Below are 25,033 nucleotides of genomic sequence, written 5' to 3' on the forward strand. Positions count from 1 at the left end.
GCTCAAACTTAATTCAGAAAAGACAACTTTCTTTGTAGCTTCGCCACATCCGCTTGACACCAAATCACCACTATGTATCAATAATCTCAATTACCCTATCCAACCTACCATAAAGATACTAGGTGTAACTTTGGGTCAGTGCCTAACCATGAGAGACCAGGTGGACTCCTTGATCAGAAAGGGATTTTTCACTCTCTGGAAACTCAGATCCATTAAAGCTTATTTCGATACAGCGGCATTCAGAACCCTAGTCCAATCCCTCGTACTGAGTCTACTTGTCTACTGTAACATCGCCTATTTAGCAATTTCCCAAAAGAACATGCAGTGTTTACAATTGACACAAAATGCAGCGGTCAAACTGATCTTTGGGCTGAGGAAGTTTGACCACGTGACACCCTACTACCGGCAGCTGCATTGGCTGCCAATGGAGGCGCGCGTAAAGTTTAAATTTGCCTGCTTCTGCTTCAAAGCACTACACGGAATTGACCCTAAATATATAACTGACCTTTTCGTCTTCTCAGCCAACAGACACAAGAGAAGCTCACATTCCAACTTCGTTTCCCCCCCAGTGAGAGGTTGTAAACTGAAAAAACACCATGAACATCTTCTCTCGCACCAAGCAGCATCATGGGGTAAAGACCTAGTACAATTGCTTTCGCCCAATACTTATGAGGAATTTAGGAAACGTCTGAAAACACACCTGTTCCTAAAGTATCTAGACAACTGATCCTCTCTTCTCTCTCCCCTCTATAGCGATTAACTTGTTCTATTGATCACTCTCTCCTCAAAAATGGATTTCCTGTCCTATTAACCCTCTTTCTTCCTCCCCTCTTAAAGTCAATCAATTTGTACCTTTGCTTAATCTTTGTAAACCGCATAGAACCTCACGGTATTGCAGTATATAAGCTGTTATTTTGATAGCGTCCCACACCGAAGGTTATTGAACAAGCTGAAATCGATAGGATTAGGGGACACTCTAACTACATGGGTTGAGGATTGGCTGAGCGGTAGACTTCAGAGGGTGGTGGTAAACGGTACCCCATCCAAAACGTCAGACGTGATCAGTGGAATGCCACAGGGCTCGGTCTTGGGCCCAATTCTGTTCAACTTATTCATAAGAGATATGACCCAAGGACTTAGAGGAAGGGTATCGCTGTTCGCTGACGACGCCAAACTTTGCAACATAGTAGGTAAAAGCATTTTGCCTGATAATATGACGCAGGACCTACTGCTGCTGGAACGGTGGTCAGCAACTTGGCAGCTAGGCTTCAATGCTAAAAAGTGTAAGGTAATGCACCTGGGTAAGAGAAACCCGCACAGAACCTACGTACTAAGTGGCAAGACCTTAGCCAGGACCACGACGGAACGTGATCTAGGGGTGATCATTAGTGAGGACATGAAGGCAGCCAATCAAGTGGAGAAGGCTTCCTCCAGGGCAAGGCAAATGATGGGTTGTATCCGTAGAGGTTTTGTCAGCAGGAAACCTGAAGTCATGATGCCGCTGTACAGATCCATGGTGAGGCCTCATTTAGAGTATTGTGTTCAATTCTGGAGACCACACTACCAGAAAGATGTGCTGAGAATCGAGTCGGTTCAGCAAATGGCCACTAGGATGGTCTTGGGGCTCAAGGATCTCACGTATGAAGAAAGACTAAATAAACTGCGACTGTACTCACTTGAGAATCGAAGAGAGAGGGGAGACATGATTGAAACATTTAAGTACATCACGGGCCGTATCGAGTCGGAAGAAGATATCTTCGACCTCATGGGACCCTTGACCACCATAGGGCATCCGCTGAAAATCAGGGGAGGGAAGTTTCATAGCGACTCCAGAAAATACTTCTTCACCGAAAGAGTGGTGGATCATTGGAACAAACTCCCACTGCAGGTGATTGAGGCCAGCAGCATGTCAGATTTTAAGAGAAAATGGGATATTCACATGGGATCTCTAAGGGAGTGAAATCAGGGGGGCGGATATTTGGAATGGGCAGACTTGGTGGGCTATAGCCCTTTTCTGCCGTCATTTTCTATGTTTCTTCCTTCCCCCCCCCCCCCGCGCTTAACGGCATCCCCCACCCGAACAACATGAAACTTACCCCCCGTCTGGCACCAGCACGCAGCCCACAGGACGTGCCGGTGCCGCTTGAAGAACTTCCTGCCTCTGCCGGGCCTTGAGTGTGCATCTGCGAGAGGGAGAATTAGAAGGCCTTGAGCATGCGCAGATGCATGCTCAAGGCTCGGCAGAGGCAGGAAGTTCTTCAAGTGGCACTGGCACGTCCTGTGGGCTGCGTGCCGGTGCCAGAAGGGGGGTAAGTTTCAAGTTGTTCAGGTGGGGGATGCTGGTTCGAGCGGGGGGGGGGAGAGGGGTTTGCGAGAATGTTTTTTGATCGTCTTGCAAAACACTCGCAATCCGGGTTACTCGCAAACCGAGGTTTGACTGTATTTATAAACGACCTAGAAATTGGCACGACGAGCAACGTGATTAAATTTGCAGATGATACAAAGTTATTCAAAGTAGTGAGGACACAGGAAGATTGCGAAGACCTACAAAGAGACATAAATACGCTCGAGGAATGGGCCACAAAATGGCAAATGAGGTTCAACGTGGATAAGTGCAAGGTGATGCATGTTTGTAATAGAATCATATGCACGAATACAGGATGTCCTGTGCTATACTCGGAGAGAGCCCCCAGGAAAGAGACTTGGGAGTACTTGTAGACAAGTCATTGAAACCGTCCGCGCAATGCTGCTTTGATACAGACTGAGGAAATTTAGCATAGCCCAGAGTGAGAAAGGAGAAGCTGAAGAATATGTAAAATAGGCTTTCTACAGACTTCACAGTAGGGGAGGGTAAATAACTGTTGATCAAGACCTAATGTTCCTGTTTACAAGATAGATTAGCAAGGATAAGAACCAAATCTTCCATTAGAATGTTGCATTTCTTGAAGTTTTGGTAGTCCTAGTGCTACATTTCTATTAAAATTTTAAAAGTGATTAAAATTGGGGCATACCCAGCAGTGTATTGGAGAGGGGCAGGTCTTTGAGCTCCCCCCATATGTGTAGAAGGGATGCCAGACTGATGACCATGTGGTTGGGCAGGTGGCAGAAAGTGGGCTGTGTCATTAACCATGATTAGTGTGCAGCCCTAGTTAATAGACAGTGCAAGTATTCAATATGTTTATAGTATTTCTTGAAGAGAACATTATGCTCTAATAAAGGTTTAAATATCTGCCTATGTATGTAGATTGAGAATACACACTAACTTGGCAAAAATAATTTGTTTAAAAGATAGCTGTGTAGATTGGTGCCAGTAAGACATTTTTAGTTAGTAACCTGATTTCCTCTTATTTAAAATCGCTGATTCTTCAAAAATAACCCAAGCCATTCTAATACCTTCCATCTGCATCCTGTAGCCCACAATTGACTCAACTAAATAAAATCAGTAGTGCCAAAGGTGAAATAAATTAAGAGAGTATAGTTCAAATCATAGAGATCGGTACCCAAGGGCCCAAAAATAAATCCCCAAGTAACATAGAAGTTACCTAACGAAAAGGGGAAAGTGCACACATTTCGTCACAAGCTGCATCTGGCAGGTTTACATTTAACAGCTAAGATTTATTTAAATTAGCTTTAAAACCCAAAACATCACCATAATCATTCCCCCAGTATAGCTGTCAATAAAGGTACTGCATCCTGAATGGTAAATAAAATATCATCCGCGAACAGACTCAACTTGCATTCCCCAGAAACAGTCTGGATCTCTTGGATACCCACATTTGCACAAACGTGCTGCGCTGGCGGTTCAGTAACCAAAGCAAACAAGGTGGGTGAAAGAGGGCAGCCCTGTCTAGTACCACAAGACAGGACGAATGGGGCAGAATAGCTACCATTCACCTTTATGCACCTCAAAGGATTCATATATAGTATCCTAATTCACACCCACAAAGGAAGTCCCAGCCCTATATACTCCAACACCTTGAACTGAAAGGGCCAGGAGACCCGATCAAAGGCCTTTTAAGCATCAATGGAAAGAAATATAGTAAGACCCGCTCCATTATCACCCGCTGAACATTATCTCCAACCTGCCTCCCAGCAATAAATGTAGATTGATCAGAATGGATTAAATGTAGGACCCAGCTCATCATATGATCCACCAAAACCCAAGTGAAGTTTTTTGTATCCACCCCCAATAAAGTAATCAGCGGGTAAGAAGAACAGAGTTTGGGATCCTTCCCTTCTTTAGGGAGGACTGTAATACCCGCTAGGCATGTGGAAAAGGGTAATTGACTGCCAGGTATTGAAAAGGTGGAGCAGGGGAGATAGGATAAGATTGTGAAAGCATTTGTAGAACTTCATCTAACCCATATGATTTCCCCACCTTCATAGACTTAAGCGCATGACAGGTCTCAATTAAGGTAATAGGGTGATCATGCCGCTGAGCATCCGACTCATTGATTGTCCCCAAGTGGACAGACTGGATATACTGTAGTTCACTATCTAAGCCGCATCAGGGGCCAATTCTGGGGTATAAAGCTGATAATAGACAACAAAGCCCGCCCTAATAGTTTCATCGCTCCTCATTTCCTCACTCAACTCTCCACGAATAGAAAGAACATTGTTCTGCTTACGAGACACTCATAATTGAGCCACCAGACAGCTGGCCTTAGTACTGTTGTACTAACAGTAGATGGAACTTCATACGCTCCAAGGTATAACACTCCAACTCCTGCTGCATAGCCTGTAATCATTGAAGAACCAGGGTTGTCGTTTATGAATACCCTCCAGAGCATCTATCAAACAGGTCTCCTCCACTCACTGCTGACGTTTGAGAGGATGCCAGCGTGATTATATGTCTCCGCAGAGTCTCTTTCAAACCTTCCCAAACCACTTCAGGGAAGCCTCTCTTCCAACATTCAGGTCTAAATAGTCCCGTAAGCAACCCCTTGAATCATCCAACAAACTATCATTAAGCGTCCAGAATTTCCATCCCTGACAGTGCTGGGACCCGGAGCAAAACTGGAGCATGATTGGACCAGGTAATTGGTTCAATACAGGCCTCAACGACCCTCTGTAGCAGACTACAATCAACCAAAAGAATCGATACAGGAATAAGACCCATGAGCACTAGAAAAATGTGTATAATCTCGAACCCAAGGATGTAACCATCTCCACCCATCTTCGGTTCATAGACCAGCGCGAAAGACAAAGGCGCGCCCGGACAATTGAGCGCAGCGCGGAGGCGCGCGCCGCTCTAAATTACTGTTTTTAGGGCTCTGATGGGAGGGCGTGAGGGGGAACCCCCCCACTTTACTTAATAGACATCGCGCCGGCGTTATGGAGGTTTGGGGGGGTTGTAACCCTCCACATTTTACTGTAAACTTAACTTTTTCCCTAAAAACAGGGAAAAAGTTAAGTTTTCAGTAAAATGTGGGGGGTTACAACCCCCAAACCCCCCACAACGCCCCCATAATGCGGCACAATGTCTATTAAGTAAAGTGGGGGGGTTTCCCCCCAACACCCCCCCGTCGGAGCCCTAAAAACAGTAATTTAGAGCGGCGCGTGCCTCCGCGCTGCGCTCAATTGTCTGGGCGCACCTTTGTCCCGGCGCGCTTTTGACCTGACACCCTCATCTTCTACATGTAAGGTGTGCAGGAAGGCCTGAAAAAGTGCTATCCCTTTTCCCTTAGCTCCCTTTCCTCCTTGAATTATCCAAAGAAGGGGCTACCGTCAAATTACAATCTTCCCTCACTATAAGAGACCCCTCACTACGATGGAGGATAATGGGCAGCAGTGCTTGAAGAAAGGCTCCCTGACCCTCGTTAGGAACATACATATTAACTAGAGAATATAAAGTTTCATTAAGAAGAACCCCCAAGATGAGAGACCTCCCCTGCAGATCATGCACCACCCTCTGCACCTCCATCTTCAATCCCTATGCAAGGACAATAACTACCCCATCCTTCTTGGAAGATCCAACTCGAGAAGCCCAATAGGAGATAAGAAACCTGGAATTCCTCAGTTAATGCTCATGTGTTCACAGGAGGTGGGTCTCCTGAACTGTATATACAGATGCCCGGATACACACTAGCTCCCGATAAAGAGCAGAGCGTTTGCTGGGAGAATTAAGCCCATAGGCATTATAAAACAATATCCTAATATCATTCCCTGCCATTTTCAAAGTCAAAGAAACAATGTCAACTCCTTCCTAAAAACCCAAATCCCTCATTTCATCCCCCCAAGTCCACCACCCCAACCCAGTACCAAACAGTGGGAGCCAAACACTCTCCCACCAGGTTGAAAAGAAGTAATCTTCTTCCAGCGCCCATAACACAGCCAAAAATACTACCCCTACAGAATCCCCGCAAAAAATACACACTCTCCAGCCCTCCCAACCATACTTTGCCAAAAAAGCCCCACAACAAACCATTCAGTCACCCCAATATCCCCCACTTCCAATCAAAGGAGTCCCCAAAAACATACACAAACCCAGACTGACATATCCACTCCCCTCCCAGAAATCATCAACCCCAAGGACAGGGGCACCATCACAACCATTAATAAGAACTGCCACCCCCCCATCCCTCAAAAACACCAACCATGCATACAGGCAACCACACTCTGCAATCAACAATCCCCTCCCCCCAAAGGAGAGTAAATCATGATTCCCAGAAACAAATCAAGAAAGTCCAAAAAGCTCTGCATGGAAAACATGGTACACAGCAGAGACATCGCAAGAAAAACGAGTCCCAGTCAGATAGGCCCCGCAGCCAATCTTGAAGTTGAGGACACAGCCAGTGCATGGGCCCCATGCTCCACATTCTGCCACCTGAAGCCCGCAAGGCGTTGCTGAACATTCCATGCCAAAATATCTTCATCCTTTATCTGGAACCTCAGTGCCTTCTCCCCACAGGAGTTCCCGGGCTTCCTACAGAGTTGACACTCTGGTGTATACACCATTAAAGGTGACAAGCTACTCAAACGATAAGGTCCATTTGTATCTTATGTTAGCCCAGGTTAGCCCAGGCTTAAGAGTGCTGCTTCTGCAAGATAGACAGCGAGATCCTGAAAAAATTTGAGAGTGTTAGAGAGGGTTGAACATGGTTACCAACAAAGTAGACTTGAAGAAAGCAAGGAATCTGTCTACTTATTGGGATCCTACTGTACTAGATTTTTTGGACATGCTTCGATCCAGTATGAAAATTCTTAGTAAAAGTTGATGCATCTTTCCCTTTTCATTGTGAATTTCCTTGTGAATAGAGCATTGATGTTCATTAATTTGATGAATCTTGTGTTTTGAATATTAGTAAAAAGAATTAGAATAACTGAATAATTTTTCACCCTATTTCTCCCATGTTGATAAATCTGTATTTTGTGTAGGTTCTCCTGCAGAGCTTTCTCCTAGTACCCTTTCTCCAGTTAATCATAGCTTGGGTAAGTTATTCAAGAAAATCATATTAAAATTATTAACCATCCACTTCAAACTATAACCCTTACCCTGGCATCCTCTTTGTCTTGATTGATTATTTGTGTGCTCATTTGAGCAGAGGCTGTCTCCGTCATGATTGTGTACAGCACTTCGTATGTCTGGTAGTGCTCTAGCACAGTGTTTCTCAGCCAGCGGGGTAGGCGGGCCGGCTGCCGCCTGGAATTTTTCCCTGTCCCACCCTGAAGCTGACCCTGCCACATGACACTATCCATTCCCACCCCCACTGCCGCAGCAGCAACAGGGACAAAATAGGCGCGTGCAGAGACTGCAGGCGACCAGTCCATAAGCCTTCCCCTCGACATCAATTCTGACATCGGAGAGAAGGTTTTGGCCCAGCCAGTTGCTGCCTGGCTGGCCCGGAACCTTCTCTCCAACGTCAGAATTGACATCCGGTGGGGGGGGGGGAGGCTTGTGGGCTGGTCGCATGCAGTTGCTGCACGTTCCTGGCCCGTCCCTGTTGCTGCGGGAGTGGGAATGGAGCTGCTTGGGGGGGGTTGGGCAGGGAGGAATAGGTGGGGTGGCTTCAGCAGGGGAAGGGAGGAAGAAAAAGTTGGGGGTATGAAGTGTGGCAGGGTCAGCTTCGAGGGGGTGGAGAGGCAGGGATAAATCGGCGGCGGTGGCTTCAGTGGGGGGGGGGGGCAGGCAGGGAGAGAGGAAGAAAAAGTTGGACTCATGGAGGGACAGAGAGAGATGTTAGTTGGGGAATGGATTGAGATCTGGAGGAGAGGAAGCAGAAAGAAAATTATTGGATGCACAGTCAGAAGGAAGTGCAACCAGAGACTCATGAAATCACCAGACAACAAAGGTAGGAAAATGATTTTATTTTTAATTTAGTGATTAAAATGTATCAGTTTTCAGAATTTATATCTGCTGTCTATATTTTGCACTATATTTGTCTATTTTTCTATAGTTGTTACTGAGGTGACATTGCATATTTTACAGTCATCTGCCTGACCTCTTTAAGAAAAAAACAAAAAAAAAACCTAATATAAATGATGATTAACATTTTCTCTGTGTATAGTGTTCTTTGTGTTTTGCTTTATTTTGTGGTTGCCATTATGTATTAAGATTATATTTTATTTATATGAAAAATGGATGGAAGAAATTGCATTACAATTAGTACTATTATTATGGGGCGGAGTTTGGGTGGGGGGTTTTCGGCTTAGGGGGTACTTAGCTTGAAAAGGTTGAGAAACACTGCTTTAGAAATAGTAGTAGTAAAATAGTGAAGATTGAGAACAGGGAGTGGGAGGAGATGCATTGTGGAAATGAGAAAAATCCTGTTGAATGAGATGTCGTATAGCTTTGGTTTGTCTCTAGGAGTTTGGGGCATCTTCCTGGTAGATGCTTGTAGTCATTGAGATGAGGATGAAATAAATTATAACTACCAAATATTTTAGTATTTCTCCAAGGACAAGCAGGCATTATATTCTTACATGAAGTGTACTGTCACTTTAAAACTTTAAGATTGCCCATACCATGCATGTGCTGGTGCCTTTTTGCCCAATGTGAGCTCACGAGACTTGTTTTTCACAGAGCTGAGAAGCTATGATTTAGTCTCTCTAGCACAGTGATTCCCAACCTTGTCCGGAAGACTCCCAGACAGTCAGGTTTTTGGGATATCCCTAATGAATTTGCATAGAGCAGATTTGTGTGCCTGTCACTTCCATTATATGCAAATTTCTCTCATGTATATTCATTAGGGCTATCCCGAAAACCTGACTGGCTGGGGGTCCTCAAGGACAGGATTGGGAAACACTGCTCTAGCACCTCAAACTACTTGTATTTTTGTGCCTTCCCTTTTAATTTTTTTTTTTTTTTTTACATATCAGTAATATTTTTCTATTTCTTTACTTTCTCCTTGATTTAGTTTTTAAAATGTTGATTTCTTTTTTCCCTCAACTTCGTCTTTTCAACCTTTGGGCTCTTTTCAGCCTGTTTTCACACCAGGAGCATCAATGTTTTTTCCAGTTTTCCATCTACTCGACCTCCCTGTACCAAAGAGTCCTTTGGACTTATGTCGGCAGATTTTCCATCAATGTTCATGGCTCCTATTGGCTTCAAACAGTGTCCTCAATGTCACAGGGCCGTTTCAGGTACCGACCCAAATAATTGGCGTGTCCAGTGCCTAGGTCCTGATTATCGAGACATTTCCTGCATTCTCTGCTCTCATTTGTAGAAGTTGCTTAAAGCCAGGAAGTTGCAGTACAAGAAACTTTTTGGTTCAACTTCGGGTACATCGACAGTGGCTGGAGGTCAACGCCAACACTCAACCCTGAGCTATTCCAAAATCGACACCGGCACTGTGATGGCATCGATGATCCATTCCACCTCTTCATCTTTGGGGGAGAACCTCGTAAGAAGGCTAAGAAGCATAAACATGTGTCCCTGTCCAAACATGCATTGGCTGGCTGGCTGATAAGATTTGTCTGTTTGTGGATGATGCAAAATATGCAATAGAGTAGACACCTCTTTTTTTTTTTTTTTTATTCTTTATTCCTTTTTATTTCTTTCAACAAGTGTACAATATTATTACAATTAATTCACATAACTCACTTGACATTCTTAAACAATATTATTATACATGTTTTAATACCCCCCATCCACCTCCCATCCCTTCCCATATCAACAATATATTTCGTCCAAACTTATACATACTTATACATCTCTCTTTCATAATACAATTAATCTTACATTAAATCTGTCCCTCCCCCCACCCTTTCTTCCTCAAACTCTTTATTCATTTTATTATACAAAGTGATGCACAACAATATATATCTCATCATAGTACATATATCCCCTTATATTTCATAACAACATATTTCCAATAAATTTACCCTCTTTCTTTTTCTATTCATACCTATATACCATGTTTCTTATATCCATTAATCAGTTGAAATATACCGTTAGCTAACTAAATTATCTTATCCCCCCCACCCCACCCATATTTTTATAAATTATCCTCTAAGGAAAAGGAATAAATCTTAATCATTATAATAATCAATTAATGGCCTCCACACCTCTTGAAACCTTTTAAAATACCCCCTTTGTACTGCAAGAAATCTTTCCATCTTGTACATATGACAAACTGAGTTCCACCAAAAACTACAATTCAATCTAGAACAGTCTTTCCAATTAGTCGTTATTTGTTGAATTCCCACTCCAGTAAGAATCATCAATAATTTGTTGTTTGCTGCAGATATTTGACTTTTGGCCCTCATACACATTCCAAAAATCACTGTGTCGTAGGATAATGCTACATGATTTTCCATCAATATATTGACTTGATCCCATATTGATATCCAAAATGCCTGAATACATGGACAATAAAATAAAAGATGGTCTAAAGTTCCAATTTCAATTTTACAATGCCAGCATCTATTAGACTTAGAGCAATCTAATTTTTGTAATCTAGTAGGGGTCCAGAATGCTCTATGCAACAAAAAGAACCATGTTTGCCTAATAGATGCTGACATCGTACCTTTAATTCTCCAAGACCAAATACGTGGCCATTGAGATGCATTAATTTGATGCTTAATCTCAATGCTCCAAATATCTCTTAATCCATTTTTAGGCTTCTTATTCAAATAATTAGATATAATTTTATACCACTTTGCGGCCTGATGACCCAGAAAATTTGCCTGGAAACATAAGAATTCTAAGCTGTAATGATCATTTAAAGATTTCCATTCAGGGAACCCCACCTGAATAGCATGCTTCAATTGCAACCACTTAAAACTTTGTAGAGTAGACACCTCTGATGTGGAAACCGTGAGGAAGAACCTAGCGAAGCTTGAGAAATGGTCTGAAATTTGGCAGCCATGATTTAATACTATGAAATGCAATGTCATGCATTTGGGCTGCAGAAACCCGAGGGAACAATATAGTTTAGGTGGTGAAGAACTTTTATGCATGAAAAAAGAAGTGGGACTTGGGAATTATAGTATGTGATTACCTTAAGGTGGCCAAACAGGTTGAAAAGGTGATTTCAAAAGCTAGAAGGATGCTTGGGTGCATACGGAGAGGAATAGCCAGTAGGAAAAAAAGTTATTGATGCCCCTGTATAAGACTCTGGTGAGACCTCATTTAGAAAAATTGATCCACTTGTACCTGTTCTACTCCACTAAGGATTTTGTAGACTTCAATCATATCTCCCCTCAGCCGTCTGCTTTCCAAGCTGAAGAGCCCTAACGTTTTTAGTCTTTCCTCACATGAGTAGAGTTCCATCCCCTTTATCACCTTGGTCGCTCTTCTTTGAAACTTTTCTAGTGCCGCTATATCTTTCTTGAGATAAGGAGACCAGAATTGAACACAATACTCCAGATGAGGTCACACCATAGAGCTATACAGGGGCATTATAACATTCTTGTTCTTGTTAACCATCTCTTGTTTAATAATTCCTAGCATCTTTGTTTTTTTGACCGCCACCGCACATTGGGCAGAAGGTTTCATCGTATTGTCTACAATGACACCCAGATCCTTTTCTTGGCACTAACCCTTATGGTGGACCCTAGCATCCGGTAACTGTGATTCAGGTTATTCTTCCCAATGTGCATCATTTTGCATTTATCCACATTAAATTTCATTTGCCACTTGGATGCCCAGCCTTCCAATTTCCTAAGGTCTGCCTGTAATTTTTCACAATCCGCATGCGTTTTAACAACCTTGAACGGTTTAGTGTCATCTGCAAATTTAATCACCTTACTCGTCATTCCAGTTTCCAGACCATGCAAGTCTGACCAGTATTGGCCTTGGTTCTTCAATTTATACCTGTTTTCTGATTAGAGATAGCTTGTGTTCATCACACGCTTTTTTGAGTTCCATCACTGTTTTCTTCTCCATCACCTCCCTCGGGAGGGTATTCCAGGCATCAACTATCCTTTCATAATAAAGAATTTTCTAACATTACTCCTAAGTCTTCCACCCCGTGCCCCCAATTCATGCCTTCTAGTTTTACCATTTTCCCCTCTCTGGAAAAGATTTGTTCTATATTAATACCTTTCAAGTATTTAAATGTCTTTATTATATCTCCTCATCCCTCCTGTCCCCTTGAGAATATAAGCACATAAGCATTGCCTCCGCTGGGTCAGACCAGAGGTCCATCATGCCCAGCAGTCCGCACACGCGGAGGCCCATCAGGTCCAGGACCTGTGTAGTAGTCCTCTATCCGTACTCTTCTATCCCCTTTTCTTCAGAAAGTTGCCCAATTCCTTCTTGAACCCCAATACTAACTAGAAACGCCTTCACCTGATCAGACTTTAGGTCCATCTATTTTGGCGACCCGCACACGCATAGGCCAAGCCAGGTGCTCCCAGATGGAGACCCTGATTACCCATATCCCTCAATGTGATTTGCAAGGAGGTGTGCATCCAACTCATGCTTGAAACCCAGAATGGTAGTCTCCGTCACCACCTCCTCTGGGAGAGCATTCCAAGCGTTCACCACTCGCTGTGTGAAATAGAATTTCCTGACATTTGTCCTGAGCCTGCTGCCCCATGACCTCTTGTCTGTGTCACTTTTGACAATGTGAACAACGGTGTTTCTTGCTCAATTTTATCGAATCCATTCAGTATTTTATAAGTCTCAATCATATCTCCTCGCAGTCTCCTCCTCCCGAGGGTGAACAGTCCCAGTCCTTCGAGTCGTTCTTTGTAGCTCAAATTTTCCATACCTTTTACTAGCTTCGTGGCTCGCCTCTGCACCCTTTCCAGCAGGGTTATATCCTTTTTTAGTTATGGAGATCAGTGTTGGACACAGTACTCCAAGTGTGGTCTGACCATTGCTCTGTAAAGCAGCATTATAATGGCCGCCGATCTACTCGTGATCCCCTTCTTTATCATACCTAACATTCTGTTTGCTTTCTTTGCCGCCGCCGCACATTGAGCCGACGGCTTCAGGTTCCTGTCTATCAGTACCCCCAGGTCCCTTTCTTGATCAGATTTGGCCAATGTTACACCTAACATTTTATATTCATGTTCCTTATTTTTCTTACCCAGGTGCATCACCTTGCATTTGTCTATGTTAAACCTCATTTGCCACTTTTCCGCCCATTCCTCCAGCTGATTTAGATCCTTCTGGAGATCTTCACTTTCTTTTTGTGACCCAACTGCCCGACATAGTTTTGTATCATATTCAGGTCTTCCAGTCTCTTCTTGTATGACTTTTGGGGCAAACCCCCTACCATTTTTGTCACCTTTCACTTGACCGCTTCAAGTCTTCTTATATCCTTTGCCAGATACAGTCTCCAAAATGGAACACAATACTCCCAAATGGGACCTCACTAACGACCTGTGCAGGGGCATCAACAGCACCTGCTGGTTACACCTTTCTATACAGCCAAGCATCCTTCTGGCTAGAGTCACCACCTTGTCATACTGAGAAAGACATGGAAGAAGCCACTGCTTGCTCTGGATCAGTAGTATGGAATGTTGCACTCCTTGGGTTTTGGCCAGGTACTAGGGACCTGGATTGGCCACCATGAGAACAGTCTACTGGGCTTGATGGACCATTGGTCTGACCCAGTAAGGCTATTCTTATATTTGCTTTCAGATCCTCACTCTTCTCTAATCCTATAGAACCACTTCTGTCTCCAAGGATTTATTGGACAAATTTTTAAGAGGACTTGCCAGAAGCTCTCTGAGATCCTGTCAGGTCCCATGGCTTTGTCCACCTTCAGTTTTTCAAATTGCTCATAAAACACTTTTCTTCCATGAACGGTGCAGTATCCACTCCATTCTTATGTGTAACTTTGCCAAACCAATAGCAGTCCTTTTCCAGAATTTTCATCCATGAACACAGAACAGAAATATTTTTCCTCATCACTCTCCACATAACGGTTCATAGCTTCTTTCAGTCTTGCAATTCCATTTTTTTTGTCTGCCTCCTTTCACTAATATACCTGAAAACATTTTTATCTTCCTTTTTTACATTTCTAGCCATTTGCTCTTCCACTTGAGCTTTTGCCAGACGTATCTCTCTGAAGGCTTCCTTCAATTTCATTCCGTATTCCTTTCTAACTCTCTTGCCTATATTTTCTCCTCTACTACTTTGGAGAATTATTTTGGTTTCCTTTTTCTCTTATTTTTATTTATTTTTATTGCACCTTTCAGCTAGAGAATAACACGGGGAAAAAATTGTCACCGCCCTGTCCCCGCCCCATCCCGCAACTACTATCTCTGCAGTATCCATACAAGCCTCAGTACTGCAATATTTAGCTTATTCCTTCCTTATAAATCAAAGTTCTGGCTGCTGAACTAGAGAAAGAGCTTTGTTTATAAATTTTTATCAACACAACTAATACCGTATTTTCACGCAAATAACGCGCACCCGTATAAAACGCGCACACGGGTATAGCGCGCAGAAATCACGATGATATGTACAAAAACTTTGGTATACCGCGCTCACGGGTATACCGCGCATGCTGCCCGACGCTCCTTTCGCCCGCCCTGACTTTCCGTGCGCTGTCCCGACTCTCCGTTCACCCCCCCTGACTTCCGTGCACTGTCCCCCCTTGAAGGTCTGTCCCCATCCTGAAAGCCTGATGCCCCCCCCCCCGACGTCCGATACATCCCTCCCCCCGAAGGACCGCCGATTCCCCAACAATATCGGGCCAGGAGGGAGCCCAAATCCTCCTGGCCACGGCGACCCCCTAACCCCACCCCGCACTACATTACGGGCAGGAGGGATCCCAGGCCCTCCTGCCCTCGACGCAAACCCTCCTCCCCCCAACGACCGCCCCCCCCCCAAGAACCTCCGACCGCCCCCCCAGCCGACCCGCGACCCCCCTGGCGACCCCCACGACCTCCCCACCCCCCTTCCCCGTACCTTTGGTAGTTGGCCGGACAGACGGGAGCCAAACCCGCCTGTCCGGCAGGCAGCCAACGAAGGAATGAGGCCGGATTGGCCCATCCATCCTAAAGCTCCGCCTACTGGTGGGGCCTTAGGCGCGTGGGCCAATCAGAATAGGCCCTGGAGCCTTAGGTCCCACCTGGGGGCGCGGCCTGAGGCACATGGTCGGGTTGGGCCCATGTGCCTCAGGCCGCGCCCCCAGGTGGGACCTAAGGCTCCAGGGCCTATTCTGATTGGCCCACGCGCCTTAGGCCCCACCAGTAGGCGGAGCTTTAGGATGGATGGGCCAATCCGGCCTCATTCCTTCGTTGGCTGCCTGCCGGACAGGCGGGTTTGGCTCCCGTCTGTCTGGCCAACTACCAAAGGTACGGGGAAGAGGGGTGGGGGGGTCGTGGGGGTCGCCAGGGGGATCGCGGGTCGGCTGGGGGGCGGTCGGAGGTTCTTGGGGGGGACGGTCGTTGGGGGGGAGGGGGGTTTGCGTCGAGGGCAGGAGGGCCTGGGATCCCTCCTGCCCGTAATGTAGTGCGGGGTGGGGTTAGGGGGTCGCCGTGGCCAGGAGGGTTTGGGCTCCCTTCTGGCCCGATATTGTCGGGAAGTCGGCGGTCCTTCGGGGTGGGGGTGCGAGTGGTCCTGCCGGGGGGGGGGGGATGTATCGGACGTCGGGGAGTCGGCCGGGCAAGAGGGCTTGGGCTCCCTCTTGCTCCGATCGTGGATGCGGGTGCGGGTGGGAGCGCGTGCGAGCGGTCGTTCGGGGTGGGGGTGCGAGTGGTCCTGCCGGGGGGGGGGATGTATCGGACGTCGGGGAGTCGGCCGGGCAAGAGGGCTTGGGCTCCCTCTTGCTCCGATCGTGGATGCGGGTGCGGGTGGGAGCGCGTGCGAGTGGTCGTTCGGGGTGGGGGTGCGAGTGGTCCTGCTGGGGGGGTGAATCGGGCGTCGGGCGGGGTGGGAACTATGTTTTAAAACTTTCGTATACCGCGCTCACGCATATAACGCGCGAGGGGTATGCGCGGTAGGTAAAAACGCGTATAACGCGCGCGTTATATGCGTGAAAATACGGTATACTACTTTATCCTAAAGCAAATAAATAAATAAATAGAAAATTTGTTTTCTACCTTTGTTGTCTGGTTTCTGCTTTCCTCATCTTCTCATTCAATTCCTTCCATCCACTGTCTGTCTTCTCTCTGCGTCTTTCATTTGCTCTGTTACTGTACCTCTCCCTTCACGCCCCCCCCAATTGGTCTGGCACCCATCTTCTTCCCTCCGCTCCCCCATAGTCTGGCATTTGTCTTCTTCCCTTTCAGCATCTTCTCCCCACTCTCTGTTCCCCATTTCCCTTCAGCGTCTTCTCCCCACTCTGTCTTCCCCATTTTTTTTCCCTTCAGGGTCTTCTCCCCACTCTCTGTTCCCCATTTCCTTTCAGCGTCTGTTCCTTTCTTTTCCACCAGCACCCTTTCCTCTCGCCACCACACCACCCTTCAGCACCCCTTGTGCGGCCTGAGAATCTCCCTCCCTCCCCCTTACCTTCGCGGCACATTATAAGTTACTTTCTAGAGTAACTTGTTAGCCTCCGGAACCTGCTTGCAGTCGTGTGCGTCAGTGGGCGGAAGCTTATCTTCTGACGCAACCAGATTTTGCGTCATAGGAGAAGCTTCCGCCCACAGACACACACGACTGCAGGCAGGCTCGGTTGGCTTGAGCAAGTTACTTTGGAAACTAATGCGCCGCAAAGGTAAGGGGGAGGGAGGGAGAGAGATTCGGCTGGTAGGTAGGAAGGAGGGAGGGGGCTGCGCGTGATCTGTGACCACGCGTGTTCCCTCCCTTAACTGCAGGGACAAGACCATTCACCATTCCACGGGGCGGTGGATTGCCTTGTCCCCATGCCCGCAGTGAGCACTTCACCCCCTCCCCCCACCGTTTCGGAGAGAGGCAGGAGCCAGAAGGCGTTGAGCATTCGCAGATGCTCAAGGCCCAGTCCGGGAAGAGGCAGGATCTTCGGGCACCGGCACCTCTTGTGGGTTGGTGCCAGATTGGGGGAGTAAGCCTTCAGTTTGGGCGGGCGGGGGATGCCGGTTCACGCACGGGGGGGCAGGTGTTTGTGAGGGGGGGCAATGCTGGTTCTCATGTGGGGGGACTTGCAAATCGAGTCAATGCTCGTTTTGCGAGTCACAATTTGCAAAAATGTTTTGCTCGTCTTGCAAACACTTATAAACCGCATTACTCGCAAACTGAGGTTTGACTGTATATCAAACCAAACCATTTGATCGCTAATTCCCAGATGGGCACCCACTTGGACATTAGAAACACTTTTCCTATTTGTGAGCACCAGATCCAGTATCTCTTTTTCCCTCGTAGGTTCTGTCACCATTTGAGCAGAGCCCCTTGAAAGGCATCCATGATCTCTACTTCTTACTGATTCCACAGATGAAACTTTCCCGTTTGTATCCAACAGCACCTCTCCTTTCTTTACCAATTTTGGGATATTTGCAACCAGATCTTTATCAATTTGCTGCAATTGAGTTGGAGATCTGTAGGCAACTCATCTTCTCTTTTCAAAGGAACCCATATCCCAGTCTCCTTGCATTTTAGTCGCTTGGGTATTGGTCTCTACTTAGAGAGCTGCTACTCTGCTTTTTGACCTTCCTATAAAGATTATAACCCGGTATGTTTGCATCACATCCATTGGAATTGCTGAATCATGTCTCTCCAACAGCAATGAGATTCAAGTCTGCCTCTTTCCTCAGAGCTTGTAGATCATGAATTTTGTTGCTTAGACTGTGAGCGTTTGTGATTATTGCTTTCCACCTACCTTTCAGTGGCAATCTCATTTTTTTCTATATTCTCACTTCCTGTTGCATTGCTAAGAAGTGAATTGCTAATATTGTTGTTTACATTGCTATCTTTACTACTATCACATCTTGTCTTTTGTGAGAATATATGCGTGCTGTCCTTGGAGAACACCTGCTTACAGGTAAGTAAGTATGCTCTCTAGCTAGCCAGCTCATTAATACTCATCAATAAGTATAAGGTTCATATAGACATACTTGACAGTACATACTTTCCATGATTTGAGCTTTATACGCACAGTATATTATAATAAGATTAATTTTTTTTTATTAGATCTACAGCCTGTTACTTATTCTGAACCTGCATTTTGGTGCTCAATAGCATATTATGAATTGAATCAGAGAGTGGGTGAAACCTTCCACGCATCGCAACCTTCACTTACAGTAGATGGTTTTACTGATCCTTCAAATTCAGAGAGATTTTGTCTAGGTTTGCTCTCCAATGTCAACAGAAACGCTACAGTGGAGATGACAAGACGACATATAGGTACAATGTGTTTATCTTTCAAGACTTCTCTGGTCTTAATGAGTTCATTATGGGGAGTATATATAAAGAAGGATATGGTTGGAGTGACCAGTCTCAACACTATTTTATAAGTTGTACCAAGTTGATTCCCAGGCTATATACCATGTGCTGCATTGGTATCTTTCCCATAAATAAAAATTTCTACAGAAAGCAACAGTAATTGAAATACTCAATGGATATAATTTGAAAACATAAAACTAAAACTGACTGCATTAACACATTCTCGTATAAAAACCTCAATGTCAAGTTAAATTAAATTAAGTTCATGATTTGGCCCCCACACATTGAATGTAACCGATGTGTGACTATTGAGTTGCTGCTTGTGAGAGGACAGTCAGTGGTGTTGCTGCAGGCCAACTGACACATAGAATGGATAGATATTTCATTTATTTATTTCTAATTTATATTACCCGCTTAACACCTAAGCAATTTACATAATTAACCCATCAATAATCACTTAAAATAAAACTTAACCAAGAAAATCCATTAAAGAAAATTCTCAGCATATAACGTGCCATCCTTAACCTAATAGCCCCAGTCTACCTTCTATAACTCTTAAAAGAATGCCTTCACAAAGAAATAAGTTTTTAACAGACCATTCCCACATAAGCACAAATGTCCTGGCAAAGCATTCCACAGTACTAGGCCAGCCACTGAAAAGCTGACTGCCTTGGCTGGCATATTGCACAGCAGCTCACCCTCCTGCATCCAGCGACATTGCATTTTCTGATGATAGTGATCATCCAGGACAATAGTGCAAAATTGTATTATAATACAATGGCATCGTCCCATACATTGCATGATACAAAGCATTAATACCTTATAATGGAGCCAAAATGCCATAGGTAGCAAGTGCAACCTTTTCAAAAATGGCAAAAATATGATCAAAGCAGATGGACCTAAAGTCTGATCCGGTGAAGGCGTTTCTAGTTAGTATCAATAAACGTGCAACAAGAGTTTTGGACCACCTACAATGCTCATAAAGTACCAGCCATACCCAAATACAGGACATTGCAGCAGTCCAACTTTGACAGTGTTCCACACAGGTGTCTAATAAGCTGAATGCCCTCAGTATGGACCACAAAGTGATGGACTGAGTGAAGAACTGGTTGAGTGGAAACAAACAGAAGGTAGTGCTCAATGGCGATCACTCGGAGGAAAGGGATGTTACCAGTGATATGCCTCAAGATTCAGTTCTGGGGCCTTTTTCTTTCTTTTCTTTTTTTTTACAGTTTTGTAAGTGATAATGTGGAAGGGCTGACATGTAAGATTTGCCTCTCTGCAGATGATACTAAAATCTGCATTGGAAGAGACACCCCTAATGGTATAGATAACATGAGAAAAGATCTAGCAAAGCTTGAAGAATGGTCTGAAATTTGGCAGCTAAGATTTAATGCTAAGGATATACACTTGACTGCAAAAAAAAAAAAATAAAATCCCAGAGGGAATGGTACAGTTAAGGAGTCAAGAACTTTTATGCATGAAAGAGGAGCGGAACTTGGGTGTGATAGTATGTGATGTTCTGTTACATCCCTTCCAGATTCCATACGCTAGGTGTTCAATCCCAACCTGTAATCTGGTAGTTGCAGAAATCCATAACTTTTCTGAGCATCCAACCCCTTAGCCTGAGAGCTAGTAAACATATCCAGTTACAGTTTCTGCAAGCAATCTATGCAGAATTCTCTGGCAGTTGTTCTACTTCTTTTTATTATTTTTTTGCTTAAAGTTAGTTTCTCGTGGTGTTAGTGCCTTGAGGCCCCTTCATGGTGGTCCCATGTTAGAGAAAAGGACACAGTCCTGCGGTGCCAGACTGCAGCTTCACAGAGAAACTGATGGATCTGTGGAGCAGCCTGCTTTGTGCCACCCTTCTTAGAGTACTTGGGGCCACTTCCCTTCAGAGTCTGCTTGCCAGTGATGAGACAGGTTTCAAGCGCAGGCTGTATGCATTTGGAGTGAAACCCACCTTGGTTTCAAGGTGCAGGCTGCCTTTCCTGGCCCCGACTATGTGGCAGAGGATCCATGGGGGCGGAAGTTGTAGTCTGTGTCTCACCAGCAGGCAGTCCGAAGATCTTCAACTTGGTGCATTTGATGCTGTTTCTGAGGCAGAAAGTCCTTTTCTCCACTCAGCTGCTTTTAAAATTTCTAACAGGCAATGGCACTGTAGAACTGAGAGTGCCTTCATTATGTTCTACGGGAACTTAGGGGGTGGCTTGTGAAGAGCTTTAACTTGCATTTTTCAGTTTCTCCCACCTCCCCAGACCCCAAATCACTATTTTTTATTTTCAGGTTTTTGTCATTTTTGCCATTTTTGGTGCAAATTCGCTGGCGGCGGCCATCTTGAATTTTTATCAATTAGTTTTTTATTTCTGCATTAAAACCCCTCAATTTGCCTAAAAATAGTTTGGGATGAACTCCCCAGCTCCTAATCTGATGGATATGTGTAGTGATTACATCAGATTGGCGCCGGATCAGCAACCATATACCACATGCCAAAGCACGCGGGGAAGGGGGTGGAGACTTTGGATTTGGCCGCCTCCATGTACTTAAGGGCTGGGGAGCCGAACTGGGTCCGTGACTTCGGTAAAAAATATCGCCCAATGGTCCTACTTGGATTTGGCACAAAACTCCTGCATTCAGAGTCTGGAGACTTATGGCGGAGCATGTGTCTTAGAGAATGACACGGTGACAAAATTCATCACAGTTCCCGTCCCCGCGGATAACCGCGGGAAATAATCCCATGTCATTTTCTAGTGTTTGTTTCAACCTCAGTCCTTCTACACCAGCATTCTTCAAAGCAAATCTTGAGGGTCAGTGGTTGTGGCCATTCATACTCTGATTCTTCCCTCTCTCCTTAAAGAATGACATGAAGATGGTTTCCCGCGGTTATCCGCGGGGACAGGAACGGTGATGAATTTTGTCACCGTGTCATTCTCTAATGTGTCTCTCAACAGCTCCCTGCTATGATTGCGGTATGTGACTTTTATCGGAATTTATTTGTCTTCTCTGGAGAGTATTTTCTATCGACCCCGCTCTTTCATCACTGCCAGTGATTGTGTCTGAACTGTCTCAGCCTGTGGTAGAGATTCATATTCGGGAGCCCTCTCATCCTGCTGTGCATCAGTTACCATTCAGACGTTATGCTCATGCTGTCTCCTGATATTGCTTCTCTTTTGGATCCTGCTGATATCATTGCCAGGACTAGTCGCCTTTACCACCCTGAGAGTCCAGATTTGGGGGATGACCTTACAGTACACAGGCTTTTTAAGCATGGTTCTCTCTTATCATTGCTGAAGTTCCCGGAGCTCAAACTGGATCCTCCTCCTTCTGTTTCTCAGCCTTTGGTCACGGACCACTCTAATGGGCTGTCTTCCTTTTTTCCATCCCATTCGTAGCTTCTTGGGCTGGTTCAAGCACAGTGAGATTTTCCAGAGAGCTCTTTTCAGTCACCTAAAGCTATGTCGAGGCTTTATCTACTGGCGCCTGAGTTTCAGCAGGTTTTTTAACAGCCTAAAGTGGATTCTGCTGTGGTGCAGGTTGTCAGGTGCACAGCCCTCCTTAGTGAAGAAGATGTAATGCTTAAGGATTCTCAGGATCACAGGATGGGCGTTAAGTTGTAAACGCTCTTTGAAGTGTCATCTTTTGGTATCAAAGTGGCGGTGGCTGCTTCCTTTACAGCTCAAGCCTGTCATTCCAAATTGCATGGTGCATCATTACATTACATTTCTAGACTGCAAAACCCCACGAATCGATGCACTTCACAAAAATAAAAAAATGGACATTTTCAGTGAACTACAAAGTACATATCAATCAATTAAATGCTGTAAAACTTTTACAAACAAGACTGATTTCAGTAACTTTCTGTAATGTATATAAGAACAGAATCTGCCAAATAAAGAATGTAACTCCGTATCCCAGCTGGCTGCCTGAAAAGCAATTAGATGTTGCTGGAACTTCTTATACACACAGCCTCGAACCGGGAGGGAGGGGGAAACAAATAACACAGTATTACACAGTGGACGGTTTGTTGTAAATAATTCTAACAGATACTCAGGTGCATGACCATATAAGATTTTATAACAGAGTGTTCCCAGTTTGAACTTCACACGGGCCTCAAGTGGGAGACAATGATGTGAATTATGTAGCAGATACCCTTTATGATCTCATTTGAATTCTTAGCAAAGTTTCTGCTTATGCATTGTCTGCGCACCGGACTTTATGGATCTGTCACTGGGCTGAGGACGCCTCCTCCAAGGCAACTCTAAGTAGACTTCCTTTCAAGAGACAGCTTCTCCTTGGTAAAGGCTTGGATGACCTCATGACCAGTGTGGCTGAACGCCACCCTGTCTCTCCCTGCAGATCGTAGTAATTTTTGTTGCTCATGCAGGTTTTGTCAGGGCTCCACAGGATCTTTCTCTCGGAGATATTCACAGGGCTACCGCCCTTGTTACAACGGTCCTAGAGTATGGAATCTGGAAGGGATGTAACAGAATGGAAGATTAGGTTTATACTTTCGATAATCTTCTTTCTGTTAGTCCCTGTAGGATTCAATGTGACCTGCCCTCTCTGTATACACTCAGTTGTTTAGAGTAGCCTGCTTCTTTCTGCCTCTGTTACTCTCCTTACAGGCTTGAAGATTTTCCAGCCAGTTGCCAGATCCTGTGGGGAGTTTCTGTGAGTATGCAAATTACTTGAAAAGCCTTTCTTGGGGTTCTCGTTGCACACAGCAGGTTAAGAGCATAAGAATAGCCTTACTGGGTCAGACCATGGTCCATCAAGCCAGTAGCCTGTTCTCACGTTGGCCAATCCAGGTCACTAATAACTGGCTAAAACCCAAGGAGTAGCAATATTCCATGCTACTGATCCAGGGCAAGCAGTGGCTTCCCCCATGTCTTTCTCAATAACAGACTATAGACTTTTCCTCCAGGTTAGTTCTATATTGTTCTTCAATGTTTTTCTGAGTTGCCTTTGTGCCAGTTTATCACTTATTAATATTTTGCAGAGCAAACCAGTTCATTAATTACTTACGTTGATGGGGATCCTGCCCCCATACCCTCTTGTCATGGATTTGTTCAGTTATGTTACTTGGCTTTAGGATTTAACTGGATATGTTTACTGGCTCTCAGGCTAAGGGGGTGGAACATGTGCTCAAAAAAGTTGTGGATTTCTGCAACTCGCAGATTGTGAGTTGGGATTGAACACCTAGAGTATGGAATCTTACAGGGACTAACAGAAAGTAGATTATCAAAGGTATAAACCTAATCTTCCAATCTAAGGTAGCCAAACAGGTTGAAAAGGCAACAGCAAAAGGTAGAAGGATGCTAGGGTGCATAGGGAAAGGTATGGCCAGTAGGAAAAAGGAGGTATTGATGCCCCTATATAAGACTCATTTAGAATATTGTTTACAATTCTGAAGAACGCACCTTCAAAAAGACTTGTACATAAACAGGATGTAGTCGGTCCAGAGGAAGGCAACTAGAATGGTTGATGGTCTACGTCATACGTTGTACAGGGACAGACTGAAGATCTCAATATGTACACTTTGAAGGAATTGCGGGAGAGGGGAGATATGATATAGGCATTTAAATATCTATGTGGCATAAATAAGCATGAAGCGAGTCTCTTTCAGTTGAAAGGAAACTCCAGAGTGAGAGGGCAAAGGATGAAGTTAAGAGGTAATAGGCTCAGGAGTAATTTTAAGGAAATTTTTTATTTTTTTTACAAATAGTCTCCCAGTAGAGTTGATGGAGGCGAAGACTGTCTGAATTCAAGAAAGCTGAATCAAAGCCACATGGGATCTGATATGGAGCTGATGCTGTATATGTGCATACTGGATGGACCATTTGGCTTTTATCAGCTATCATCTTTTTGTACATAAGAACATAAGAATAGCCTTACTGGGTCAGACCAATAGTCCATCAAGCCCAGTAGCCCGTTCTCACAGTGGCCAATTCAGGTCACTAGTACCTGGCCCAAACCCAAAGAGTAGGAACATTCCATGCTACTGATCCAGGCAGCTTGGATCTACAATACATCCTTAAAATCCTATCCTGACAGCACCGGTTTTAACTGATTCAGCATTTGCAGGCTCCTTCCTAAAGCATCTTCAGTCAGGCACACAGTATATAAAGCATATTATTGTACAAAGTAAGTCATTCCAATTGTATGTGCTACATACATTCCCCATTCCCCGGAAGATATACAAAAATATAGGCAACATAGTTTACACGAAGACCTCATTAAGAGTGCCTGCAAGGTTTAGGTTATTAAACTTGATTAACTGCCTAGAGTTCGACTTTCAAGGCAGAGTACAAACAAACAAATCAAAATTTA

At 44.7% G+C, this 25,033-nt stretch overlaps 1 protein-coding gene across 4 annotated transcripts in view; it reads left to right on the forward strand.

The window, feature by feature from the left end:
• SMAD2 (SMAD family member 2) overlaps nt 1-25,033 on the forward strand; it is a 276,483-nt gene that overhangs the window by 212,365 nt on the left and 39,085 nt on the right. For 3 of the 4 annotated variants that reach the window (XM_033934858.1, XM_033934853.1, XM_033934866.1), the window contains 2 exons: nt 7,378-7,431; nt 18,452-18,664. In XM_033934858.1, coding sequence (XP_033790749.1) covers nt 7,378-7,431; nt 18,452-18,664 — 267 coding nt within the window. The remainder of the gene's footprint in view (nt 1-7,377; nt 7,432-18,451; nt 18,665-25,033) is intronic. The other variant, XM_033934870.1, reaches the window with a different exon arrangement.

The sequence above is a fragment of the Geotrypetes seraphini genome, chromosome 1 (assembly GCF_902459505.1).
Source record: "Geotrypetes seraphini chromosome 1, aGeoSer1.1, whole genome shotgun sequence".
In the NCBI taxonomy this organism is placed as follows: domain Eukaryota; kingdom Metazoa; phylum Chordata; class Amphibia; order Gymnophiona; family Dermophiidae; genus Geotrypetes; species Geotrypetes seraphini.